Here is a 26,393-nt window from a genome sequence, read left to right on the forward strand (position 1 = left end):
GAAGTCCTGCTTCGACGTCTTCGCGGCGAGCCCATGTTACAAATTCCCCGCACAATTCTCAAATATTAGGCACTACAGATCATAATCCTCGACATGGCGCCCAACATGGGGCTCGATTAGAACGTCCGATGTCTCCACCGAGGGCCCATGTCAATATGGCCGATACATACGATCATGCTCCACGACATCATACCAATGAATTAAACACAATATTTTGTTAACCTAATATGGTTATATATCGACGTACAATTCACGTAGGTAGTTATAATTTAACAAAAAAAAAACGAACAGTAACTTTAATAAGCTCTGTGAAATATCAAAAATATATATTTATTTTTAGTCATTATACAGGGTGGTCCGAACTTTATGCAGGAAACTTCGAGGGCAGATAGATCTTTTTAAAATAATATGTGTTTGCCTTATAAACACAGGTCTGGAACGGCACCGTTTTAGGGTGTTGAATTTGTCAAAAAAAATTGATTTTTTGTTTATATCTCCGGAATCTATTAACCGATCTCAATAAAATTTGGTACATATAATATATGATAGTAGGCCTTATATTCCCTGAAATATGAGTTTTAAAGGTTCAACCAGTGGTGTACAACTGGACAGGGGTCACCCCTTTTTTCCAAAAAAAATATGCGCCACTGCATTTTTTACATGTCATTGTAACTGATTTATATTTTAATGCACAAAACACGTAAAAAAGGTGACTTTAATTTTTTCCCTAAGATTCGTCGTTCTCAAGTTATTCATACCAATACAATCCCCTTGTGGCAGACACTTCTAACGATAATATTACAAAAATATTTGTTTATGTTTAAAAGTAAGTGCAATTTGAAAGCACACCAACAAAATTATTTACACTCCTTTCTACACCACCTGTGAGGTAGTGTGCGATATAAACAAAAAATCATTTTTATTTAAACCTCAACACCCTGTATCTCTAAAACGGGGCCGTTCCAGACCTATGTTTATAAGGCAAACACATATTATTTTAAAGAGATCTATCTACCCTCGGAGTTTCCTGCATAAAGTTCAGACCACCCTGTATAGTTGAGGCACTAAACAATAAAATTTTGGTTATGCACGTCAAAAGAGATATTTTTCCTCATTTGATAAGGTATTATTGTGTAAACATTTCCTTATGACGGTAAGATTCTCGTATATTATATTTTTCCTAATTTATGAACTGTGTACTTTTCGTCATTATTAAATAAACAAAAATAAAATTTGAAGTACCTTTGAACGAAGCTCAATTCATTAATGGCTTATAAATAACTATAAAAATATTTTATCTGTGATTATAAATAAATTTGTAACAGTTATCAATAGAAATATTCGGACAATGAAATGAATGAAGTTTAAATGACCTTCAAGACAGATGAGTGAAATTGTTATTAATTTTTCAAAGATGTCATATCATACTATAATAAATTACCTGATATTACAAGATTTTAACATTGGTCATTTAAAAAGCACGATATTGACCGTGTTCTTTTATTCATCATTTCGATGTGATGGATTCCGTAGAACCAAAACAGGCCACTAGTAATACATCGATAGAATTCATCGCATTAAAACGAGGAATAAAAGAACACGGCCATTGCAATCATTGCATATACAAATATTCAGGGAAGGTTTAGAGGCCGACAGAACATAAAAAATAATAATTTTTTTCCCTAGAGACCATGGGCCTACCATCTTTTGTTTTTGAGAGCTGTGTAGTCTCCATGGCGCGAAAGATAAATTTTTTGAAATAAAATTGAAGATAGGAATAAATCGTGTTATTTTTTGATGCTCTGCCTACTCCTGCCTACTTACTTGAATTTACGGTATCTTCCTTTCTGCAAAACATCCTGTATAATAATTTATATCTTGTTTGTATACATTTTTTATCCATTTTAAGGATCACTGGATCATTTTTAAAATGATAGAACGATTATAGACTGAGTATTTCGGAAAAATATTTACGATTTGGTTGAAGAGAATTAATAGTATACAAACAAAAGGTTATCCGTAAAGCAAACAAATTGGATGAAACAAAAATGGTAAACAGTTTAAAAACTTTCTATCAAAGAACGGGCATATTTTGACAACCTAGTAAGTAGATTCCAAGTATAAATATACGTTCAAGTACATATTTTAAGTAGGTGCTTTCTTTAATTCGAGTGTATATTTGATAGTTTCTACGTATTTCGAATTAATTTACGCACGTATCTTCAAAATAAATGATAACGTGTTGATTCTGAAGTTTTTACATTAACATGCCACCCATAAATTAATTGTAGCGTTTCATGGTTCCAGCCAACAATCAATTTAAAAATTTTAAACAATTCAAAAACACTCACCATGGGCATCACGAACCCATCGTTGTAATCGGTGTGTTCGCCAATCAAATTCACCCTACCCGGTGCGAAAACGGATATATTCGCATCCATCGAAAATTCCTTCCTAAATATCTCCTTCGCCTCGCTGACTAACACCCCGGTGGGGATGATTTTCTCGGCCATTATACTGAAGGACTTTTCGAACTCGCGGAAAACTGATCAATTTGACATAAGCAATGTGGCACTGCCTGCGTTTGAAGTTGAAGTGTGTGATAACGGCAGTCTCTCAAGTAATATTTGTATTCTAGTCATATGAGAGTACTTAATCTATCATACATGGTAATTTCGTGATAAGGATGTCAGTCACTGACCCATTAATTAAAGACATCAAAGGTAAATATTTATGTTTGTTTCTTGTCGGTGCAAAACATGTAATTTGAGGTTAGGTTGGTTCTGCTGCGCGTTTCTGTTACCTTTCTTGGAAAAAATCACGCTGGATTTATCGAAATTTAATTATTGTTTATTGATAAGCAGGGTATTTGATGTGGGTATTAGTTTTGTTTCGTTGGGTACGTATCAGCAGCTCATATTACAGTATAGTTCTTATCAGCGAAATAATACTTGAAGTGCCGACAAACTGTTACCGTTTTTATCCAAAATTAAATTTAGTTGTGTGCAGCAACCCTTATTTTGTTTATTAGAAATTGATAGCGCAAGTTGAAATGTATTTTGTGTTGCCTATGCAAAAAATTTGGGATCTATATTTTGTCCATTGGCGTTTGCACAGGGAATTTATAATCGCCAATGGGGTAATTTCCTTCAACCGAAAAGAAAATATATATATATAACATTCTCGTTGAAGGAATTTATTAAAATTTTTAAAAATACTACTATATAAAAAAAATATGTAAAATACAAAAACTTTATTTACGTGTCCGCTAAACGAAAAATATACCGTAAAACCAATTTTATTAACAAAATAACGATCATTTATAATAAAGCATGTAAAAATGCTTCAAAATATTCTTCCCCTACAACTGAGGGCAATGTCGACAATTAGTCGGACCCTTTTGCCCTTTGTAATGATTTCTACATTAGATATATCGGCATAACTTGTAAACTCAATGATTTCTGTGAGAAAAAACCATCCTTTGTGTATCATATTTCAGGATGCGTTCAACAATTCATTAAAATCGACAATAACAATGACCAGATCTCTGACAACAACCCCAACTTCATTGTATTGGAGAACAGTTTGGAGAAGATCTTCAACAAAGGCTTGATCACCCAGCAAAACACTTTGTATTTCATCAGAACCATAGACCCCTATGCCTGGATGTCCAGTCTGACCAAAGCTAAGAGTGATATCGTTACCCTTACATACAAAAATTGTATCGACAATGTAAAAAACCGTTGTGATGCTGTCAACAATACCGCCAGGTTTCGACTGCTTGTGAAATTCTGCTTGATGAAGAGGTGTCTACACGTACCGGTCGAGTTTTTAGTAAGAATTTTTAAACAAACAGTTTTTAGCAAGGATTATGTGTATATTCTTTCAGTTACGAACCAACAGAACACATTTATTTTATTCCGTTAATTCCATAATTGGGGATGAGATACTATCAGAAATACTCCTTTCGGTTTTACTTCAAATTAGTAAAATAGATTTCGCTTTGGACCTCAACAACTCATCTTTCCTGGACTGTACCTGGTATATTCCACATCTGGTGCATATGGAGCTGGTACCTTGCAAATACCTAGGATTGAGCGTTAGGTGAAGTCGCATCATCAGAAATAAAAAATCGTGATAGCTATTTACTAGTTTTTTTTCAGTTTTGTTGAAAACCGAGCGGTTATCGTGCATGTGGCCCCTAACAGTGTAGCTGCAGAAAACGTAATTTCATTTTGTGTAATTTATATCTAACGTCAAGTTTTGTAAATATTGTACGGTGAATCTTAAATCTGTACAAATATTTTATACAGAGGCACTATTTTCTATGTTGTTCCATTTCTTTAATTAATAGTTTTTTTTGTGAATGGAAAGTTTTGCCGGGCGTAGAAAATACGTTTTTTTATCATGTCTATTATTTCATTATCCATGAAAAAAAAACATATTTCATTTTAATACAATATAGTTCATTGAAAATATTAATAAAATACACTTAATAGCAGTTAAAAGACAAACACCATACATGAAAATAACAAATCGACACAAATACCTCAGCCCATCGACATTAATATAGTAAAATTTTGCATTACTCAATAAGATTGTGCACACAATATAAATTTAGAAGTTGGTTTATAAACTCAACATTCACATGATTTTTGAGACGAGTGTTGTGGTAAACAAGCAGTCAGTGCTTCGAAAATCATTCTCTACCAGTAGTAAGGGTTTTATTTTTTTTTAAAGCTTTATCTCTCGAGAATCAGAATATATATTTCAACTTTAATATTCATTATTTATAATTGCAGTTTCTTTCTTAAATTAATTTTTAATGTGTTGTAGTTAGAGGTTATGTCGTTTCTATGAAACCAGTGAAGTCTCGGCTTTTGTTTTTGTTGACTGTCTGTTTTCTATTATAAATTACATTCCTCGTAGTGTGCTATGTATATCTTCGAGTTGTATGCATGTCTATCGGAAGATTACGACAACTTTTAACTTCAACTTTTGTACTATAACAACTGTTTAGGCACCTTATTTTTCAATAATTAGTTAGGCTTTTATTTGTAAAATTTATTATTTGAGTAATTTAACAAATATGCCTCGAACAGTATGATTTTAAAGTTTATGATAGTGTTTGTCTTGCTCAAATCAATTTTTCAATAGTTTGGGTTTTTTTTTATCGTTTAGTTAAAATTTGGGTCTATCGTGATTTAAATGATTACTACATAATTTTCTTGACACGTGATTTGGCAAACTCGCAAAACGTGGACGAATTATAACTTTAGGCGGACAGCGGTTCTCAATATGTTGCCCCTTTAAAATATATATCCGTAAACATTTATAATCTTAAAAAATGACTCACAGGGCTCAGAGCTAAAATATAGTACAAATTTAAGATTCACCCCGTATATTTAATTAATGAATTATGTATTTTAGGGGAATATTAAGATAGGAGACGTTCTGGATAAATTAAACGGCATTCACATCACCCCTTCCCTTAAGGGCCGTCTCAACGCCACCTTGCGGTGTAAGAAGGGCGAACCAATCAACATATCAGTCGTTAAAGCGTACAATCACGAAACGAAAGAGTTTTTCTTGCCGATCAGGTCGCTGTTGAAACGATTGAACATCGACTGCGCCCAGGTGTTGAAGCAATACGAAGAAGAGACTGCCGAGGAGATTGTTCCGAAAAACGCGTGGTAAGTAAAAGAGCAGCCATGGATATTTTTGATAATTATTTATTGTAATCTAAAACTCTCAAAAATGCATAAAATTGTGGCTATTCTCGATGGTGTTGAACACGACTTTGAAGTTACTTTTGTGCGATCGAACCTAGTGTACGAGGAATTTTTTTTTTCAAGATTCTAATCTGTAGGCTTCACACTTGAATCATCATTATTTTGGGTTTGTAACAATAAATATGGTCAATACACAACATGTGACATAAACAAAGCATAAAATTTAGAGCGAGTACAAATTCTGGCCAGGTGTCCATACACTGGTTACTGAACTGCCAATGGATTGGGTTGACGTTCGTTCACAGGCACCATTTCCACTAATCGGATTCACCTCTCTTTCTATTTCTGGATCTTTGAAACTGCACCCCATCTGCATTCACTTTTATGTATTAACTTTAGATGTTGGGTTTTTGTTTGGTTTGAATTTCATGGAATTTGGAGAATTTTTAATCCCCGATTCAAACCTTAGAACCTGGAAGGGCTTCTTCGCCTTTACATTGCGTCTTTGGCAATATCGGCTGTTGCAGCGCGCGCGTTGTTTTTGGGCTGCTTAGAGCTGTTTGACGCAACGGTGGGAACTTTGGAAAGGTCGGTGAAATTTTCTCATTCTCACACAGCATCGTCCTATGTCTTGCTGTTGAAGGTATCGTCCTTTATCGATGTTGACTGCCGTGGATGGAGCGGTTTATGGTAACTTGGAGCAGTTTCGGAAACGACGAGGGATTTTTGGAAAGATAGGTGAAATTTCCAATTTCCGAGCCACGATGAGACTTTTGGTCCTTTGGGACATCGGTTTAGGCTCTAGCTGTGATCGCCTCTGCATAGGGCGATTTTTTGTGACTTCGCGGTTCTGATTGGAAAGATAGGTGAATTTTTGAAATTTATTTACAGTTCTGGGTATGACGTGAAGTATTTGGGATACGTGGATGTCGGATCGATTGGAAACGTTAAACAAGTAGAGAAAGCCGTGACTCGAATATGTGTGACTAAGGGGTTGCAAGCCCCCATTTCTTCCGTTGATGGTATGCCCGTTACCAGGGTGGACAAGATAGTTACCTTTGAGTTTGGGGAGATCGGGATAAAAGTGAAAGATATCCAAACGAAAGAGGTAAATTGAAAATACACTTGTAATATCTCGTTACAACCAATTTTTCAGATTTTGCTAGAGCATTCTTACATGCAGATCTCTTCGTGCGGAAGCACGCCTAGATTTGCCAAAAATTTCGGATACTGTGCAAGGTACGTGCCATTCTTATATCTGTAAACGTGTAAACTAATATTTTTAATTCAGTATTGAAAATTGTGACGTTGCGTCGCATTTTAACTGCTTTGTTTTTGGAGCGGCTCTAGCCGAAGATGCGGACAATATTTTACTAGCAATTGGTAAGTTGAAATTGAAAATTAACAACTTTGAAAGTTGTGTATGCTTTTTTTGTATGTACATATACAGTGTAACCAGTTAAGAATGAGGACAATCTAAAGGTTTTTTGGGACTCACAATTATATCGATTTTTTTTATACATATACATATACAGACTGTCAATTAAGTGCTTGGACAAATTTTAGAAGCTGATTTTCTGGCGTTTCTCACGAATTTTTTTGAGTGGGACAGTGATTAAAATTTAATCGAACTTTGACATTATTTTACCAATATTTTGACCTACATTTTCAAATTTTTTCAAGTCATTTGTGTTGAAAATGACGTAGTTATGGGCTGATGTCCACCCAAGGTCGTCGTCTGAGTTGGTTGTTCACGGAAAATGTGGAGGTCACAATTTTGATGTGAAAGCAAAATGGTTGTTTGCCTGCATTATTAACATGTTTTTTTAATTTAATTTAATTTTAATTGACTCGACATCTAGAAGTCCATCATACCATCATATATAAAAAAATCATTAGAAATTGTGCTCCAAAAAAATTTTAGTGTCCTTAATGGGGCACACCGTATATAAAAAAATATTTTCTTTCTAGGACAAGGCTTTGGCAGAACACACTATGCTGTTTAAACTCATCATATCTCTTCCTTCTTGAATGCTATCTTGTGATTATCTTTTTAATAAAATTTCCGACAACCTTTTTTACATTATTTTTTTTTAATTTGTAAATTTTAATGGGACAAATGTAGGAAGAAAAATATCTTTTAAACATTTAATACCTATTTATTATAAACTATATTACAATCAGTGTATCGTATATTACATAATCTTTATCACATAAAAGTACTATTTGTCATTAATAAGGTACTTGAATTTTATTATATCGTACAAGTTTGAAATATACATAAATATATTTATAATGCACAAATCATATTTATATATATCAAAAAATTAATTATACGTTGTCGGTACAAGCATTTTAGTATTATTAATTATAGTGAAGCTCTGGTAGTAAAAGTGTACTGAAAAAGTCTGAAGATGGCTTTTTTCTCTTCGTTAGAAACCTTGTTAAAAAAAGTTAATCCCATCCCAATTTTATAGACTAGATCCCTCTTTATGTATATACACTGGTACTAGAAACTCTTAATTTTACATCTCTAATATTCGAAATTTTTTTTTACTTCTAAAAATGTACACTAAAAAGTTACATTATTACAAAACATACAGTCTTATATATAACTAATAATAATTATAGTATTTATATATATATGTACGAGTATATTAGTATACTTTACTGTTGGAATTAAATATGTACAAAATCAAACATGCTGTAGTTATACAGGGTGTCACAGAATAACTATTACTAATTTTCAGAAATGATAGAGGGCACTATAGCAGATAGGCAACCAGCAATACATTATAGATTTTGTTACACAGTTTGTCTAAATACCTATAAAATGGACTTAGTTTGAAACAAATTACTTTTCGGTTTAAAGAAATTTGTAATTTACAATGCCGCTTGTTCAAAAGCGGCAAATTACGAATTTCTTTACACCAAAAAGTAATGCGAGTCATTTTATAGAAAATTTGTGTTATATTTAGACATACTGTGTAATAAAATCTATGAAAATGTATTACTGGTTGCCTATTTACTATAGAGTCCTCTTAAACATTTTTTATTACTAAACTAGTACACTAGTTTATTAATTAAAAAAACGTTTATTTAAGTGTCCTCTATCATTTCTGAAAATTAGGAATAGTTATTCTGTGACACCCTGTATGAGAAAATCAACCATGTAATGTGTGTTGCATAACGATGAACTATTTTCTTGAAACAACCCAAGCATACAGCGGTTCCAAAAAAGAAAAAATATTCTGTATTTTCTGTTGCATTTCTATTTTCCATCAACGGAAAATTTTTTAGTGGTTTACGAATTTTTGGAATACACCATTTTTCAGTTAATTGACATTTTTCATAGCATTACTTACGGTATGTTGAAGTTTTCATAGTCAAATCCTCCAAGAAATGGAGAGTTAAAATATATTATTTATTAAGCGCTATATCAATTTATCGGACAATATTTCAGTAAGTATATTCTGTATAATTACACGGGCCAACAAAATTTGACCGACTCTCTCTAACCCAGAGATACAATAATGTAATTTTCCCAAGGATTTTGATGGGGTCCAAATTTCTCCTAGCTGTCCTAACCTAAAAGTGTCAAAATCGCCATTTTCTGACATATTTGAGGTTAGGTTACATGGTTACATACAAAACGCACTTGGATTTGTCCCGATATCATTTTTCGTTTTTGAGAAATCACATGTGGAAAAACTAGTAGGAATTTAGATGTTTATACCTAATTTGATTCTTCTCTCTCCGAGTTTTCATCTGATGCTACTCAATTTCCGAATATTTACGAATACACCATACTAATCAGTTTCAACAGACGATTTATCGGAGAAAAAAATTATTGAAAATCGATTCTAAAGGGGAAGAGGTCTTTCAGATGCCTTGAACAGAGTTTCGCGGGGGGAAATCACAATCCGTCGGACCGTGGGGGGACATTACCTCGTGATGTAACATAACCTAAAATTTAGATAAACACCGCGATTTCCGCACTTATAGGTTAGGATATATCCATATGAGTATATTTATATTTAGTTACTCATATAGATATATCCATATGAGTAACTAAATAGTAAAATGAGTAAATAAATAAGAGGATTTCATTGGATAGGGCGGAGGGCGGACGGAGCTTGCATTCACTGAGTCCATCTCGTGTTGGTGCAGCAAAACATTGTCCTTTATAGTAATTGTTAAACAGAAATCTGCAACCACAGATTGAATCTGTAGGCTTTTTTTCGCGACTGAATATTGGTGAATATCTGACTTGTACTTACTATTTCCATCTCTCTTGATCTTAGTTGTCATATGCTAGTTTAAATCTTTTCATTCACTCACACTACACATTAGTATGTACATACATACGACTTCACTCACGAAAAAAGCCTTTCTTTCAATCAACAGTAATAGAAGGTTTGAGGTTATGTTACAGCAAATAAAGCAATTATGCTGTGGTTATAGTTTATGTTCAGGTAGGTTGTCGCGTTTTGTGCATTAATAAATTTGTTTTGTTTTGGATTAATGTAATAAGGGATTTATTGAATCGATCGTCTGAACTGCCTTACTGTTTTTTATTAGTTTTTTTTATTCATAATGAGTTTACCTGGTAGAATTAAACGTCAATGTTGTGCTCCAAATTGCAAAAGCATTTCCTACTACTTATAAGAATGTCTGTAACTCTGTAATACGTTCTATATAAAAGTTTTTTCAGAATTACAAAAGACGGACAATTACTGTGGATATAATCAGTTCGAAAATTATGTAAATAAGACTACTCTGACAAATACAGATAATTATTTTTGTGAAGACCATTTTGGGTTAAAATGTTTAAAAAACAGTTAATAGGAATAGTCTCAACAGAAATGCTGTGTCGACATTATTTTTGGGATTAACTACAAGTTCACCTATTAATTGTAATATATCCTCGGATAGTATCCAACATTCAGCAAAACAATATGTTAAAGTAACATTACAGAAAGTTCAGTTTCGGATGATTTTTCACCTCCACCTTTTAAAAAACCAAAATTCACATATTTAAAATTGTTATTTGCTGTAAGTGCTATGCTATAAGTGTAATATGTTACATCGTATTGATGAGAATCAATTAGTTCGAAACAAATGTATCTAACCATAATTTTTGGCTAGTAACTGTGCAGTGCATTTTACATAAAGGCAGGTAAATAATTCTTTAACATTCTTTAAAATTTGCAGTTTTTAATCGTTTCTTAAAAGAGTCCCCCTGTACATTTTTTTATATATTTTTTCAAATTCATAACGGAATGAATTTGTATATTTGTCTCACATTTAAGTATCACTGCTTTAACTTCTTCATTTAACCAAGTGATAAAGTGTTTCATAAGTAATAGGCCATGGAACAGCTGTTAATGGTTCATCTTAATTTGAATTATTAACTTAAACCATTAGCAGCTGCTTTGTGATCTATTATGAAATACTTTTTATTCTTAGTGTATTTTATTACATTTAATTTACCGCCATTATGGTGCAGCGACATCTATTAGATAGTAGAATTAGAGATTACCCTAATTGTGTTTCCCCATGCAGTTTCCTTAGTTATTTTACGGTCTGTGGTTTCCGAGTGTGTCGTTTGCTGCACCAGCTACAGATGGGGGTGCTCTGCTACCGTCAGAAGACATAATAAAACCCTCTTGTTTAGTTACTCATATGGATATATTGATTCAGTGCGTCAACAACCTTCGGAAAAGTATGCTCTGGTTTAAAATTTTGTCGGACCGTGTAATTTTTGTATTGTACTTTCTTAAAGCCTACTTACTATTACGTAATATATACATGCAAAAAGCCTAGCACCCTCACATCTTATTAACCAAGTACTCGTGAGAAGCAGCGTCGCTGTTGGAGTTGCATCCAGCGTTGCAGGGGCTCTGACAGCTGCTGGTGCTGCTAAAATCGCTACTGCAGAGGCTGTTGTTCTTAGTCTCGAAGGTGTCGATGAAGTCTTCGGCGATGGTCCTATCCAAGCCCGTGTAGGTCCTCGCCACGTCCTCCTCGGTCACCTGGCGTTCCCGCGACTTGGACTTAGATCGGGAACGTCTAGGGGTTGGCTCTCGCTCCCTACTCTTGGACTTGGACTTGGACTTAGAGCGGTACCTTTTGTGAACCCGGTGGACCTGAATTGAGAGGTTTGAAATTAGTGAAGAGAACATATGATTGGTAGAGGGATCTTACGATTTCTTTCCTGGACGGCGGCGGTATGATCGGGGACGGCACTTGTCCTAAGGGAGCGGGGATGAGGGGGTAGCCGATCACTTGGGGTTGAACCATTGGTGGCGGAGGTAGGGCGTACATTGGGGTTAGTGATACTCCCGACAACTGAAAGTAAAACAATATTAAGTGTTAGTAATAGCTCCACAAAGTTTTGTTTTGGAATTGTTTTTGAATAACTTTGTGCGCATATCAAGATTAATATTATTTTATACGAAAATCTACAGAAAAATTATTTTTTTGTTCCTAAGGTCTATTCAATTTTTCTGAAATAAAAAATAACTTTTTAACCAAACAGAGTCGGAATCCTTTAACAAAATGTCATCAGCAGCAGAATTTTTTTGAGTAAGAATGATATTTTTCATAGAATTTCATTCTCTTCAAGTCGATTTCTGAACACACTATACGGCTGATTCAAAATACAGTACAAAGAATTTAATGGCGTATTTTTGAAGTCAAAATAAGCCTTTTTTTTCCTTATAAACGTGGGTTCACAAATGCTTAGTTTTCGATATACAGGGTGAGTCAGTTTTTTGTAGTAGGATTTTAACAGTTGATAGAGAATCATTTTTTAATAAGAAAAGTTCCTATAAACGTAGGTCTTAGAACGCTTCGTTTGTGAGATATAGGGTGTTGAAGACAAACTTTTTTTAAGAATTTTTCTTAATATCTCTAAAAGACCAACATATATTGAACTGAAATTTGGTATTAATAACACATTAGTTCTGGTGAATAAAACAAAGATATCTGTTATCCATTTCACACACAGTAACGTGCCTGAGGTGGGTTACTGCCCCCTTAAAAAAAAAAAACAATTCGTACGCTCGTGAATTTTTCTGGAAAATAACATCATTTCTAAATTTTTTAATCAATTCTGAACAAAACAGATCTCTTTAAATTTTTTATAAAATGAACGGTTTTTGGTTAAATTCATTTGGCATGAAACTGTTCCAACGATATTGGTAATACATTTGTAATAAGAAAAATATGATGTACCCTGAAAATCAACATAAACGATGTATAACGTGTGTGTCAATTAGTTCTTTTTTTAAGTTCTGTGTTTGTTTTTCATGCCAAATTTCAGTTCAATATATGTTGGTCTATTAGAGATATTAAGAAAAATTCTTAAAAAAAAGTTTGCTTTCTCACAAACGAAGCGTTCTAAGACCTATGTTTATAGGAACTTTTCTTATTAAAAAATGAATCTCTATTAACTGTTAAAATCCTACCACATAAAACTGACTCATCCTGTACAGTGTTAAAGTTTTTTATTTTTTTCGATTTTTAGGAATAATTTCCAAATAGATTTGAATGTTCCTATAAAACTTGGGTTACGGAAGTTTTTTAGGATGCTAAATTTAAATATGTCACTGCTTTTGACGCTATTTGTAGAGGACGCCACCTATAACGGTATGCTTGCATTAAATTGGCCCTAACTTTTTTACCACCCTGTATATTGACGTTTCGTCTTATTGCGTTCATTCCTCTAACAATTTTAAGCAAAAAAGGTATACTTGGTCGAAATCTCTCAGACCAACCGTTTCCGAGAAATTATCTGATGAAGAGTTAAATGTACACCATATTTTCAAATTTTATAACTATTTACGGTGAAAAATTTTAAAATTTATTTTGGATTTACGTTTATAGGAAAAAAGTCTTATTTTGCCCCTAACGTCTTTGTACTGAATTTTTAATCAGAACATAGATAACAGAGTAAACAGCTATTAATACATAATTATCCAAAATAAAAACCAAAAATTATTTTTGATACAAAAACGAGATATATTGAAATATCCTGTATTCTTGCTGGTCTATCATCACTCTTGACAAAGACTAATCACGCAAAAACCAGATACTACGATAAGATCTCTTTGTTTCCACATATTAGGACTGTTTCATCAGGTGGCCTCATTTCGTAAGAATCAATAATTCACAGAAAATTATATAGAAACATCGAACTTAAAAAAAATAGCATTTTCAAACGACGGTGTTGAATTGTTTTTCTACCTAACAAAATTTGGCCCATTTTACTAAATTTCATTTTAAATTATAGCTAAAAATATAATATATACAGTGTGTCCAAGATAAGGATGGGATAGCATTAGGATCCAAGAAACGGTAAGAGATACGGGGTGGCTCAAATTAGAAAAAAGTTGTGTTTTTTATACCTAACAATATGCCGTTTAGAAAATTTTAAAATTCCGGATAGTTCCGGAGATATCCCAAAAAACTCGAAATTTTGCAAAATCGTTTTATTTCTTCTGGCTTTATTTGAAAACGACGCTCTATCTAACGGCGTCAACATTTTTGCAATCCGACGTTTCGTCATTAGGTTAATTTTTTTAAATACGTCGCTGCTATTATTATGACAAAATCTAGTCATTTTTAATTCTGAATTAGATGATATTACTATTGTAATCGCTTAAAAAGGGTGTTTTAGCTATCATTTAAATTTTTTCCTGAGTACGACTCTGAACGTTTTCAAAACATCTATTGGAGGAAGTCATAACTGTATAAGTATAAACGTTAATACAGCAGAAAATATCAAACTTTTTATTTACTACTATGTATTAGCAAAACTAATTAATAGAAATAATAAAATATTTCATAAATTCGTATTATTTTTTTATTAGGTACCTACAACTTTTTTAAATTACTGATTGTTGGATATTTTGTGCTGTATTGACTTTTATACTTTCTTCAATAGATATTTTGAAAGCGTTCAGAGCCGTACTCAGGAAAAAATTTAAATGATAGTTAAAATAAAAACCTTTTTAAGCGATTACAATAGTAATATAATCTAATTCAGTATTAAAAATGAGAAATATATGAATATGAAAAAAAAATGAGATAAAAATTTAGATTTTGTCATAAAAGTAGAAGCGACGTATTTAAAAAAACTAATCTGATGATGGCCCCTCGAAAACGAAACCCCGAATTGCAAAAATGTTGACGCCATTGGATAGAGCGAAAAAAGTGGCAATGTAAATATGCAATTTATTTTAAAATTCGTTTTCAAATAAAGCCAGAAAAAAAAATAAAACGATTTTGCAAAATTTCGGTCTTTTCCGGATATCTCCGGAACTGCCCGGAATTTCAAAATTTTCTAAACGGCTTATTGTTAGGTATAAAAAACACCATTTTTTTCTAATTTGAGCCAGCCCATATCTCTTACCGTTTCCTAGATCCTAATACTATCCCATCCTTATCTTGGACACACTGTATATAAAAAAATATTTTTTTAAAAGAAATCTCGGATCTTCGTCTTACCAACTTCATTTTTATAGTTACTAGTATATTCATTCTGAAACTAAACATAAAGTCTAACTATTTTTATTACCACTTTTTAATTATATATTTTTAAGACTTGCCTTTAGTGTTTTAATAAAAATCTTGTGTATAATACGTTTGTTTACTTATTTTTTTTAAATGTGGCTATTCTAAATAATTACCATTAATTTTCTATAGCAGTTTTACATAGTCCAAGAAATTGACAAAAATCTTTATCCTTGAAATTGATACGTGTTGTGTAGTACATAAAATTATCGTCAGTTTTATAGATGGCAATAAATTTATGAAGAACTTCTACGAACAGAATTATAATTTTTAGTTTTTCTTTCTTATCATTCTCAATAAGCTCAGTAGTCACGTGGCTTCTAAATATTTTTTCTGAAGGCTCTGTATTTTTGTACTTGAAGAACCAGCCCTGTCCCTGTATCATCAATTCACGAATTTCTATGGGCGTGTAAAGTCGCTATTTTGAATTGAATTGAAAATTGAACGATTGTACGATATTTGTTGAAATAGAATTGCAAGAAGACTCCTGCGTCACTTTCTTGCAATTAACCGCATTCGACACTCGAGATAGAAGACATTGGCGGAAAATTTCAAGGCACGCTCCTGCTGCGGTAAATCGTTACAGTGGTTCCGATAACAGAACTTTATTGGCTTCATTTCTTGAAATTCCATCTCACAAATATCGTAGATACGGATTATACTATTTACTGTTATTCTCTTTGGGAGGAATTTATTTATTAGGAGGTTATCCTTGAAAGAAATATAAGTCGATCTGATAATGATGCAGGTGGATTTTTCCCATTACAGTACTGAATTAGTTCTTTAGCTACACCGTCACCAAATATGACCTTTGATTCAGAGACGGTACACACTGTAAGGTTGTGCCACATAAACGAAATACCATTGAAGGTGTGGCATAATAATTGCATTACAGTCCATGCGCGTCGCAATTTTTTTTCCTTTATAAATGCTTTATATATTTATCCCCTTATTTGCAATATAGATATGCGGAAAGGTTTCCATGGATGTTGCAACGTTGCAACATTATAGACAAAGTAATATGTTATTATCGGCAAATTGCAGTTTAGGTCTTAATATTACTCATCAGTCACCAGTGGGGTCTGGTTCATTCACATGCTAGTAGAATTTGATTCAACTTTATTTTAATATGACAAAGTTTAGAATTCGGACAAGGTTTCAGCGTTAGATTGGCTGTGTTTAAAACATAAAGAAAGAAAGGAGGTTAGTTTTTATTTGATTTATTTTAATTTTAATAAAAACTGCATGTAATCAAGTACCCTATCTGGTTGCAACTGGCAGAGGGGTGCTTGGTAAATATCATATATAAAAAAACGTTTGAAACAGTCAATCGACCGCTATGCTATGACCAAAGACGGCGTCCAACTGAAATGAAAATTGGGAGAATAAACTCTATACGATCCTGCTACGAGCTTATTCTGATTTAATTACTTCTTACTGCGTCAATCTTAGTCATTATTTGACCACGACAGCATGTATAAACCAAGTGGTTGGACAGTAATTTTATTCTATTTTTTTTATTTTGGTAGAATAGAAGCATATTGGAACAAAAAGGTCTAGGTTTAAAGTGTGAACCTGGCCAAATACATTTAAATGTTAGGCTATCAATTGAGAAGAAGAATAAGAAGAAGAAGGAGAATAAGAAGAAGAAGAATAATAATAATAAGAAGTAGGTCAATGTTATGTTAAAACACAAAATTCTGTTAAATCGACTGGCAATTGGTGTAATTTTTCACGACATTTATTCATTTAATCGGCGATTGCGTTATCTTGAGTGTATACGCGTATAACGATTTGTCATTGTTCATTGTAAATTACGCCCTGAATTTTTTTAAATATAAACATATAGATTATGTATTTTTTTATGTTTTTAGAGAATCCATAGACACCAATCTGAATTTACTGGTTTGACGTTATATTAAAAGGCAAATTCAACATGCGACGTTGCCATACCTAACAGTTTGGTATCTAAAACTGAATACAAAGTTCATAGCCGCAAAACTAAAACATACATTCATAGAAGCAACCACTTATGAGCTCGGTTATGTTTGCTCTTGTTAGAATAAAGTTTAGTTGCTTATGTGAGAGGTACCGTAGCGAAATTGTTGGGCGCCGCCCGTGTCGCTCGCAGCGCAGAATGGCAATGAAGGGAAAAGTCAGCCTCGGGGTTCGCATACCTCGAAAAATCTAGACCAAAATACTGGTTCGACGGCCAGACGAGCTCTTGAATCGCGATTTTACTTTTTATTTTTGCTGAAAATCGGTCGCGCGTGTCTAGATTCGTTAAATAACGACAATATCGCGGCACCGTTATGTTACGAAATTGCTATTAAACGATATCGTTGAGTGTTGAGATTTTTTTCACAAGAAAAAACGGTGTCTATACTAATTATTTTAATAATTTAAATGTTTGTAAGGGATGGTTTCGAATGTGGGTTTAATTTTAAGAGATTGTAGCTGATGCCAAATTGTGTTTCACAAAAAAATTGTTCTAATCAACGTTTCATAGCAACAAAGGCACATACATTTAAAGTGAATGGGATTTTTGAACACATAGCGCTACTACAGTGCGGAAATAATTCAGTGCTTGCTGTCATTTCTAATTAGTGTAGCTGGGGTCAAATGGAAACAGTAGTAATACTCGAAAATAAATAATCTTGATTCAAATAAAAGAATAAAACACAACTAAAATGCAATAACACACACACACACACGCACGCACACACACACCCACGCACGAACGCATGTACGCACGCACACACAATCAATAACGAAATGCGCGGTCAAACGACAATCCAGTCATTAGGGTGCCGCTAAATACATATCGAATAAATTGATCGATGCGAAGCTTCACATCAAAAGGCAGACAAGTAAATATTATTGTATAATGACGCGGATAGTGAGATTACTAAAATGTGAAGTAGTGGATGCTTCGCTACCATTGCAGCAACTCCCAACTTTTTTTTAATGGACGGGTAGGTTGATGAATTTTTTAGTTTAAAGCTTTTTCAATTACAAATACTATTACGTATTTTTTTGTTACTTTTTTTAAGCAATTTAAGCAAAGGCCTTTAAAATCGAGGTTGAACATGTTGGAAGTTGAAGAAAATCCTGTTACTCCAGCTAGGCAAATAGATCGTGTTCAGAATGTCAATCACATAAGTGTTTAAAAACAAACGCCTGGGCTGGAATTATTGGGGATCGTCCTGTATTTTTCAATACAAACCAGACAAACATACCTAACTATGCTCCAAGATGAACTGGTTCCTGCTTTAGTGGTTTTATTCCCCAATAATTTAGATCCCGATTTATTTGACCAACGGATATGGTTTCAAGAAGACGGCACCACCACATTCTGCTCAAAATGTAGGTACGGACCTATCTCAACGAAGTGTTTCCGAATAGGTGGTATGGAAGAAGGGGCCCAATTGAGTGGCTAGCAAGATCACCCGATCTTACCCATTAGATTTTTATTATGGAGATATCTAAAAAGCAAGGTTTATGCTACTAAACTTAACGACATCGCCAGGTTTCAACAAAGACTCAGGGAATGTTACAAAATGTTCGGAATGCTTTTTAATATCGATTAGGGTATTGTCAGCAACAAGGTGAAGGGCAGTTTGAAAATTTTTTGCATTAAAGTAGTTTCAGTAAAAAATTCCTTATTTCCGACAAATTGCTTATAAAAAGTAACAAAAAATAAGTAATTGTATTTGCAATTGAAAATGGTTTAAAATAAAAAAATAATCAACCTACCCTTCCATTAACAAAAAAGTTTAATTATGTGGGGGTTGCAGCAACCAAGTAAACCAACCCCTTTGTAACATGCCTCATTGAAAATAAAAATTGACGTGTTTCGGGAATTTTGCGACAATTCTTTATTTTAAGTTACAGAATTTGTTCCAGTTAAACTTTCCATTCTGTATGATACAGGGTGGCCAAATTAAAATGAAACAGAGCCATTTTCAGGAACTGCGTCAAGATTGTAGAAAAACGTTGAGACCCGTCGATTTTAGATTAAATTAATTTTTGACTCCGCCACTTTCACCCCCAAGCAAGGGTAAGCATCACCCCAAAATATTTAAATGGCATTTCTTTTGAAAGCTCTTACAATTCTCTTTACAACAGACTTTAAATTTTATAATTCCGCCCAATACTTTGAAAAAAATTTACATTTTAAAATTTAAATTATATTTAGTTGCTTACTTACTACTTAGTTGATTAAATGTTCAAACTGATGACCGCCCGCTTCCATACAAGAATAAAAATTTTGTTCGAAACGTTCGCGCACATTCCGAAGCATTTCCGGAGTGATTCGACGGCATTCGTCGACGATTCTTTGACGTAAATCTTCCAGCGACGATGGCTGTGTTTTATAGATTTTACTTTTTAGGTATCCCCACAAAAAAATCAAGGGGCAATAAATCCGGTGATCGTGGAGGCCACTAAATGCTGCCTCTTCTCCCAATCCAATTCCGTAGAAAACGTTGGTCCAAATACTGACGGACAATTAACGCATAATGCGGAGGAGCACAGTCCTGTTGAAAAATCAAAGGATCTACATCATACTCTGCAACATTTTCAATAATATCAGTTAAGGCAGGGTCAATAGCGTCTTCCAAATACATTTGGCCAGTCAAATTACCAGGTAGAAAAAAAGGACCCACCAGCCGGTCAACGAAAATTCCAGCCCATACATTTAATTTTTCCGGTTGCTGTGTATGCACCTCGTGAAAAACTCTTGGGTTTGAATCAGACCAATAGCGGCAATTGTGACGATTTACCGCCCCGTTCAAGAAAAAACTGCATTCATCAGAAAAACAGATGTTAAAAAGGAACTGTAAATCGTTCCTTGCTCGCTCACTCATTATTTCGCAAAATTGCAAACGGCGGTCATAATCATCCTCATGAAGTTCCTAGACTAAATGTATTTTGTATGGATGGAATTTATTCTTCTTCAAAATGGTGTGTATGCTAGTTCGATTGATCCCAGACACAGATGCCAGCTGCCTCGTACTTAATGTAGGATCAAGATGAACTTGTCCCAAAACTGCAACTTCACTAGCTTCATTAACTAAAGGTTTTTCAATTTCTCCTTTTTTAATGGCTACGTTCCCGGTCTCTTGAAATTTTTTTCCTAACTCTAGAACATACTTCCTTCTGACATGTCGCTCTTGATGTTGTTCATTAAATAGTTGAGCTGTTCTATTCGCACATTTATTGTTCATAAAGTAAAGCGAAATGATATCTACCCTTTCTGCAATGGAATAAACCATAGTGTTTAATTTTCAAAAAACACAATTAAATAAACTACCAACCAACGCTTTCAAATAATGCTAGAAAATAATTTGGAATCCACTAATTTTACGTTCATTGTGTGTGTATAGCATTCATTTCTGTTTTTTACAATTGTGTGTTTTTTTTACGAAAGTGATAACAAATCGCCAAAAACCAATGTAACGCAAAAAATACTACATTTATACCATTGGCGTACTTAACTCGAATGACGATGATGAAATCAAAATTCTTAATAAGTATTGGGCGGAATTATAAAATTTGTTATAAAGACTGTTGTAAAGAGAATTGTAAGAGCTTTCAAAAGAAATATTACTCAACCCCCAATGCCATTTAAATATTTTGGGGTGATGCTTACCCTTGCTTGGGGGTAAAAGTGGCGGAGTAAAAAATACCAGCAAAGAATGTCCCCCATTAATCTAAAATCGACGGATCTGAGCGTTTTTCTACAATCTTGACGCAGTTCCTGAAAATGGCTCTGTTTCCTTTTAATTTGGCCACCCGTATACTATTTTGCATGTTATTGTGACGCTGTTGTGCAAAAATATTTAATTTATCTTAATATTTGTTATATGTATCTATATGTTTTATTTATTTGTCTCAAATCTAAATCTATAAAATAATCATATGTTCTTGAAGAATGACTTACACGAGTACACCTAAGTTTAGATTTTTTATAACAATTTATTACTCAAAATTTTACACAAAAAAGAACAATGACGAATCTGTTTACAATTGCCTACGTTAACCTTAAAAGTACCATTAGTGTTTTTTTTAACCCTTTTCTTTTAACACCGTGCGATCTGGGTCACTTTTAGCTGTATCTAGAGCGAACGAATCACATTACTAAACGAATTTTTGTAAATTTCAATCGAAAAATCTACATTACCGTCTAAAAACAAACCGTAGCCGCTCTGGGAACGTCTTGTATAACGATCCAATAAAACGTAACCCAATTTCTACGGTCCAATTGTAGATGCCCATAATCCTATTTTTTACCGATGAATCTCTCTTATAATATTTAACTCGCTCCGAACAAAAATACAAGAATTCGTAAAGTACTTTCGACACAACAATGTCGTAAACAATTACGAAAACCACAAGCGCGGTTGGCCAAGCCGCTACAGTTATGCCCGACAAAAAAAACTTTACAAACAACCGCATTTTTATGGTCGTATCTTTCTTTTCAACACCGTTTAGTCTCGCTGGACACTGGAGTTGCATGCTGGGTTGTTCTAGCGTTAAACTCGCTGCACTTCAGCTATTCATTCCCGCAGAATTGTTGCGGTTTGCAGAAAACGGAAAAAAAATCGATATTGCGACAGTCTTAAACAATTAGTTTTTGCGAAAAACGTGAGTTGGCCGGTCTAGAATGTACGACGCAGGTCGACCGTTTGTTTTATGCAATTTTAAGAAAGTTGGATCAGCGCGTGCGGATCAGTTGTTCGTTTGTTTTTATTTTGGAGCAGCGCCTTCTTGTTTCTGGAATAAAACAATCGGAGAATCAACCTACTTGTTAAAAATAGTGAAATTGCCGGCCCAGTCTGTGTAGAATTATTGTCAGCTTTTCCCACATATTTTTTTCTAGTACCTACTACATAGCGACACAGTTTGATAAGGTGAACAAACTGTTTATGTGCTTATACATTTTGATGAATTCGCCACACCTATCGCTGCTGCACTTGTGCTTTACGTTCGTGAATAACCTATAAGTTAATTTTAATCTAGTGGGTTTTGTAAAGGTTTGTTATCCTTGGCGTATTATATCTCTGCAGATGGTGCGGATTATGTATAAGACGATTAAAAATTCTCGTAGATAAAATAAAACAAATGTACGACAATTTTCCTTAATGGATGCGCATTGCAGTCACTTTTTATAAATTAGGGTAACTAATAACAATTTGGAAAAACCGGAAAAGCTGTAAAAAACCCGAAAAACTGGATCAATCGATTTGCAAATATACAGTGTGGACCATTTTGGTGATGCATGTATTGACATCTTGGAACCTATAAGAGACAGAAAAATAGAGCATTTTTTGGCTTTTCAATGAAATATATCATAAATAAGAACAAATTGTAAAGACAATCTCAAAAATCAATATTTTAATATTCTCAAATTTTTGTAAAAGCTTATCATTAATGTCATGGCGTTGAGTGAAAAAATTTACGCTTTGCGTTACTCCAATGAAGAAAAATGTAGTTTTAAACAGTTATATTGGAAATTATCCCGAAAGTCGACCACCAAATGAAATGTATTTTTATAAATTTATAACAAATTTGAGAATGTTTGGAAGTTTTGAAAAGCTACATGTTAATAACTACGAAAGAGATAATAACCAATAGTATTTTTTTTCGAATAACGCAGTCATTTTACCACTTTTAAAACAAGCGTCATTCTAACTGTTAACAATTATAGTCCAGGCTGTATCTGTTTTAAAAAGGGTATACTTGGGTAAAACGCATATGATCGGAGATTTTTGCTTTAACGGCTTCTAAACAACATGATATGATAAGTTTTCTATGCAAATAAAAAAAGTGGGCTTAATTGTTATTGCAAAAAAGTATAAAAAAATAACAAAAAAATTAATTTTTTTCTTGGATTTCTCGTTAGCAACTATTCATTTTACACAAAAATGGAAGAGGAAAAAAGTTTTGTAAATAAATTTTGATCAAGATTGAGTTAGTTGCAATTCGAAAAAATAAATATTGTTATTGCAAAAATCGGAAAAATCATTTAAAAAATTGCAAAAAATGCTAGTTTATTTGTCAATTTTTTTTCAAGCACTTGAATAATACCTAGGTTCTTCATACTTCCCTATTAAGCTTCTTAGTGCATAGAATCATCACACCAAATTTCATCCAATTCGGTTCGATAGTTTTTACATAATACCTAATTGTTTAAATTTTTTTTAATTAAAAAATTTTTAAAATCAAATTTCTAAAAATCTAAAGCCTTTGAATACTTGAAAATTTCACCACAGAAAGAAGAGCTCTCAAAGTTTGAAATATTTTGAAAAATTCAAATCGGGCGATTAGGTGAGCCGTGGTGATTGTTCAAAATTTAATTACAAAACTTTTTTCCTCTTCCATTTTTGTCTAAAATGAATAGTTGCTAAGTTGTCGACGAGAAATCCAAGAAAAATATTAATTTTTTTGAAATTTTTCTTCTTGCTTACATTGTATCATTGAAAAGCCAAAAAATGCTTTATTTGCTCAGCGTAAAATTCAATATGGCCCCCATAAGAAAAAAGCAAGTGGATGATGGTTTCTCGCTACCGAAACGTCGCAATAAAGATCTGAATATACTCGTACAGTGAAATTCCTGGAAAAATTTAATGTAAAACTGTGTCCTCAAATTTTAAAAATTGCTCTAAATAAAAAAGTTAGAGACGATTTTCGAAAATGCCACATTTACTATTTTTCAAAATAACTCAAAAACCTGAAGAGCTAGGATCGGTCTGCAAGCGCCATTAAGTTAGCAACTTTCTCCGTTTAACCAATTTCCTATCTCTTATAGTTCACACTATATTTTGCTGAAATACATCTCGACAGATTTAAATGGATTTTATACAGGGTGTTCCTTTTTAAACGTACTAACTTTAGCAATTGATAGAGAACTTGATTTTGAACAAAAAAGTTCATATGAACACATGTTGTAAATCGCTTCCTAACCTAGATACAGGGTGTTGAGTTTTACCTTTTTATCGTGATGTCTAAAAAACAGCAAGTAATAACGACACCAAATTGTGTATGTCTTGTGGCGACATAATGTTCTTTAAAAATGATCAACAAATTATTCACTGCAAGCACCAGTGGCGTACCAGACGGGTGTTCCACACTAGTTGTTTTGTATTTAAAATGCCAGAAATGGTTTACCTACTCTGTATACATAATATTAGTTCTCGTTACCAGTTAGTTCTATACAATTCAGATACCAACACCAACCATATTAAAAAATGTCATTTTAATTGTACAGGGCGATGTTATTGATAAAACAAGTAGACTATGTAGAGAGATACAATCTGGCACACGTAATATAAGGAACTGTTATTTGAAAACGATTAGAAAACGGCTGTTGCAACTCGAGGAAGCCATAAAAATCGAAAATGTAATAATATTCATTAGGATATTAGTAACATTCACAAGCGATTGTTAATTAACACCGCATTGGAATTAAACCTTGAAAACGTGGACAACTTGGATTTCAACTGGAAACAAATGAACAGATTACATCTCCATAATTGCTGTTTCGTGAATTTGCGTGAAATATACAGTTCAGGTCCCCGTATAATTGCTGTAATGCGAGCCACTTAGTAATTGAAACTGAATTCTACACCTGCCGCAATATTTATCTTATGCAAGAGAAAGTACTGAAGGCAGATCAATAACCTTGTTCATATTTTTATTGTAAGTGCGTTTGTCATTTCGCATACCAGAGTGGATTAAACCTGTTTTGCTTGTAGCAATTTTTGGGTCCATTGAATTGGTCATAAAATATTTGTGTCAGTTTCAAATTGGTCAATTTATTGGCCAAATTTAAGGCTACCAATAGACCTTTTCAGTAGTGACGTCACATACGCAAAATGAAGAATTTCTCAGTATTTTTACTATATCGATTTTCGACCTTATATACTTTGGACATAAGTGCCAAACAATTGCCTTCTTTGTCATATCATTACCTTAAATATTACGATATTCTGACAATATTAGAAGTATTTAAGAAGTTTCAAACCCCAAGTGACGAACTAATAGAATTATGGTAGAACTTATATATTTAAATTTATAGAATATTGACTTTTATGGTAATTAATAAATTAAAATGATATCAATGTTACTGAGCATGCGCATTAAAGATAATTTCATGTAAGCGAAGTAGTCCCGCAACAGGATATCGTTGAAGGAAAGTTTAGTTATGGTTAAGAGTACGTGCATAATAAACCACTTGAAGAAAAAAAAGCACTCGATAAATACAGTGACACAGGACAAAACAAGAAAAAATACGCTAATGATGACAGCGATAACATATCAACAAAAGCTCACCTGCGTATGAGGCTATTCTTGACAGTAGAAAAATAATGTCATTCTGCTGAACAGTACCTAAGACGTTACAACAATTTTTACTATGAAAGAAAACCGCATTGGAATTGTTCCATGAATTATAAATACATATATAAGTATCTAGATACCATCTTCTTAATATTTATAACTGTTAAGTTGGACAAAAGACACTTCAAATTTCGAACCCTGAGGATGGTGTAAAATAACACCGAAACGTTGGCAATGATTTAAAATATAGTGTTCTTTTATTTATTGATTTTTATCCCACTAAAACCTTGACTTGGATAATTTTTCATTTTCGCACCATTCTTCGAAAGCTTTTTCGTACCATTTCCTGGATTTTATCGGCAATAGCCTATCACTAACGGCAGCAGCCGCTTCATCAATATCGAATGGATTGTTTTCTTCGTCACTTTCATCGCTATTCATCTTCAACGACATTGAGACTTGTAAAAATATAAGCGTGAAAACGTCAAAAACTTCTGCTTCTAAAACTAGTGACAATGTGGCACAAGGATGTGATACCATCGGAAACCCCTCAAGTCTTGTTTCGCAACAACGCCTTAATGTTTATTTAATACCTTTGTCCTTTTTACAGATGGATGGCATTTCTAGTCATAAAAATCAAGTACAATTACTCGTCTATTGTGATGCATGCGTAGTGGGCTTTGAAACATTCACTGATGTCTTGATTCATTACCAGATGGTTTAATCACAGCAAGCCTTGAA

General features: G+C 33.3%; 2 protein-coding genes across 2 annotated transcripts in view; one reads left to right on the top strand and one right to left on the bottom strand.

Moving 5' to 3' along the window:
- The first annotated feature begins 2,356 nt into the window (after positions 1-2,356).
- Positions 2,357-7,810, top strand: LOC108916731. Its single transcript, XM_018723023.1, has 9 exons — positions 2,357-2,723; positions 3,500-3,834; positions 3,890-4,104; positions 4,164-4,224; positions 5,431-5,693; positions 6,624-6,840; positions 6,889-6,971; positions 7,024-7,115; positions 7,704-7,810. Exons 1-9 carry the CDS (start codon positions 2,687-2,689, stop codon positions 7,736-7,738), a joined length of 1,338 nt encoding a protein of 445 aa, XP_018578539.1. The 5' UTR covers positions 2,357-2,686; the 3' UTR covers positions 7,739-7,810.
- Positions 7,811-11,398: 3,588 nt separating this feature from the next.
- The window catches only part of LOC108916729, a 42,669-nt gene continuing 27,674 nt past the window's right edge, over positions 11,399-26,393 (bottom strand). The window contains exons 5-6 of the mRNA XM_018723022.1: positions 11,940-12,083; positions 11,399-11,881 (exon numbers count right to left, since the gene is read on the bottom strand). Of these exons, the coding sequence (XP_018578538.1) occupies positions 11,564-11,881; positions 11,940-12,083 (462 nt within the window). The 3' untranslated portion in view covers positions 11,399-11,563. The remainder of the gene's footprint in view (positions 11,882-11,939; positions 12,084-26,393) is intronic.

This window comes from Anoplophora glabripennis, unplaced genomic scaffold, assembly GCF_000390285.2.
Source record: "Anoplophora glabripennis isolate ALB-LARVAE unplaced genomic scaffold, Agla_2.0 scaffold1560, whole genome shotgun sequence".
Taxonomy (NCBI): Eukaryota; Metazoa; Arthropoda; class Insecta; order Coleoptera; family Cerambycidae; genus Anoplophora; species Anoplophora glabripennis.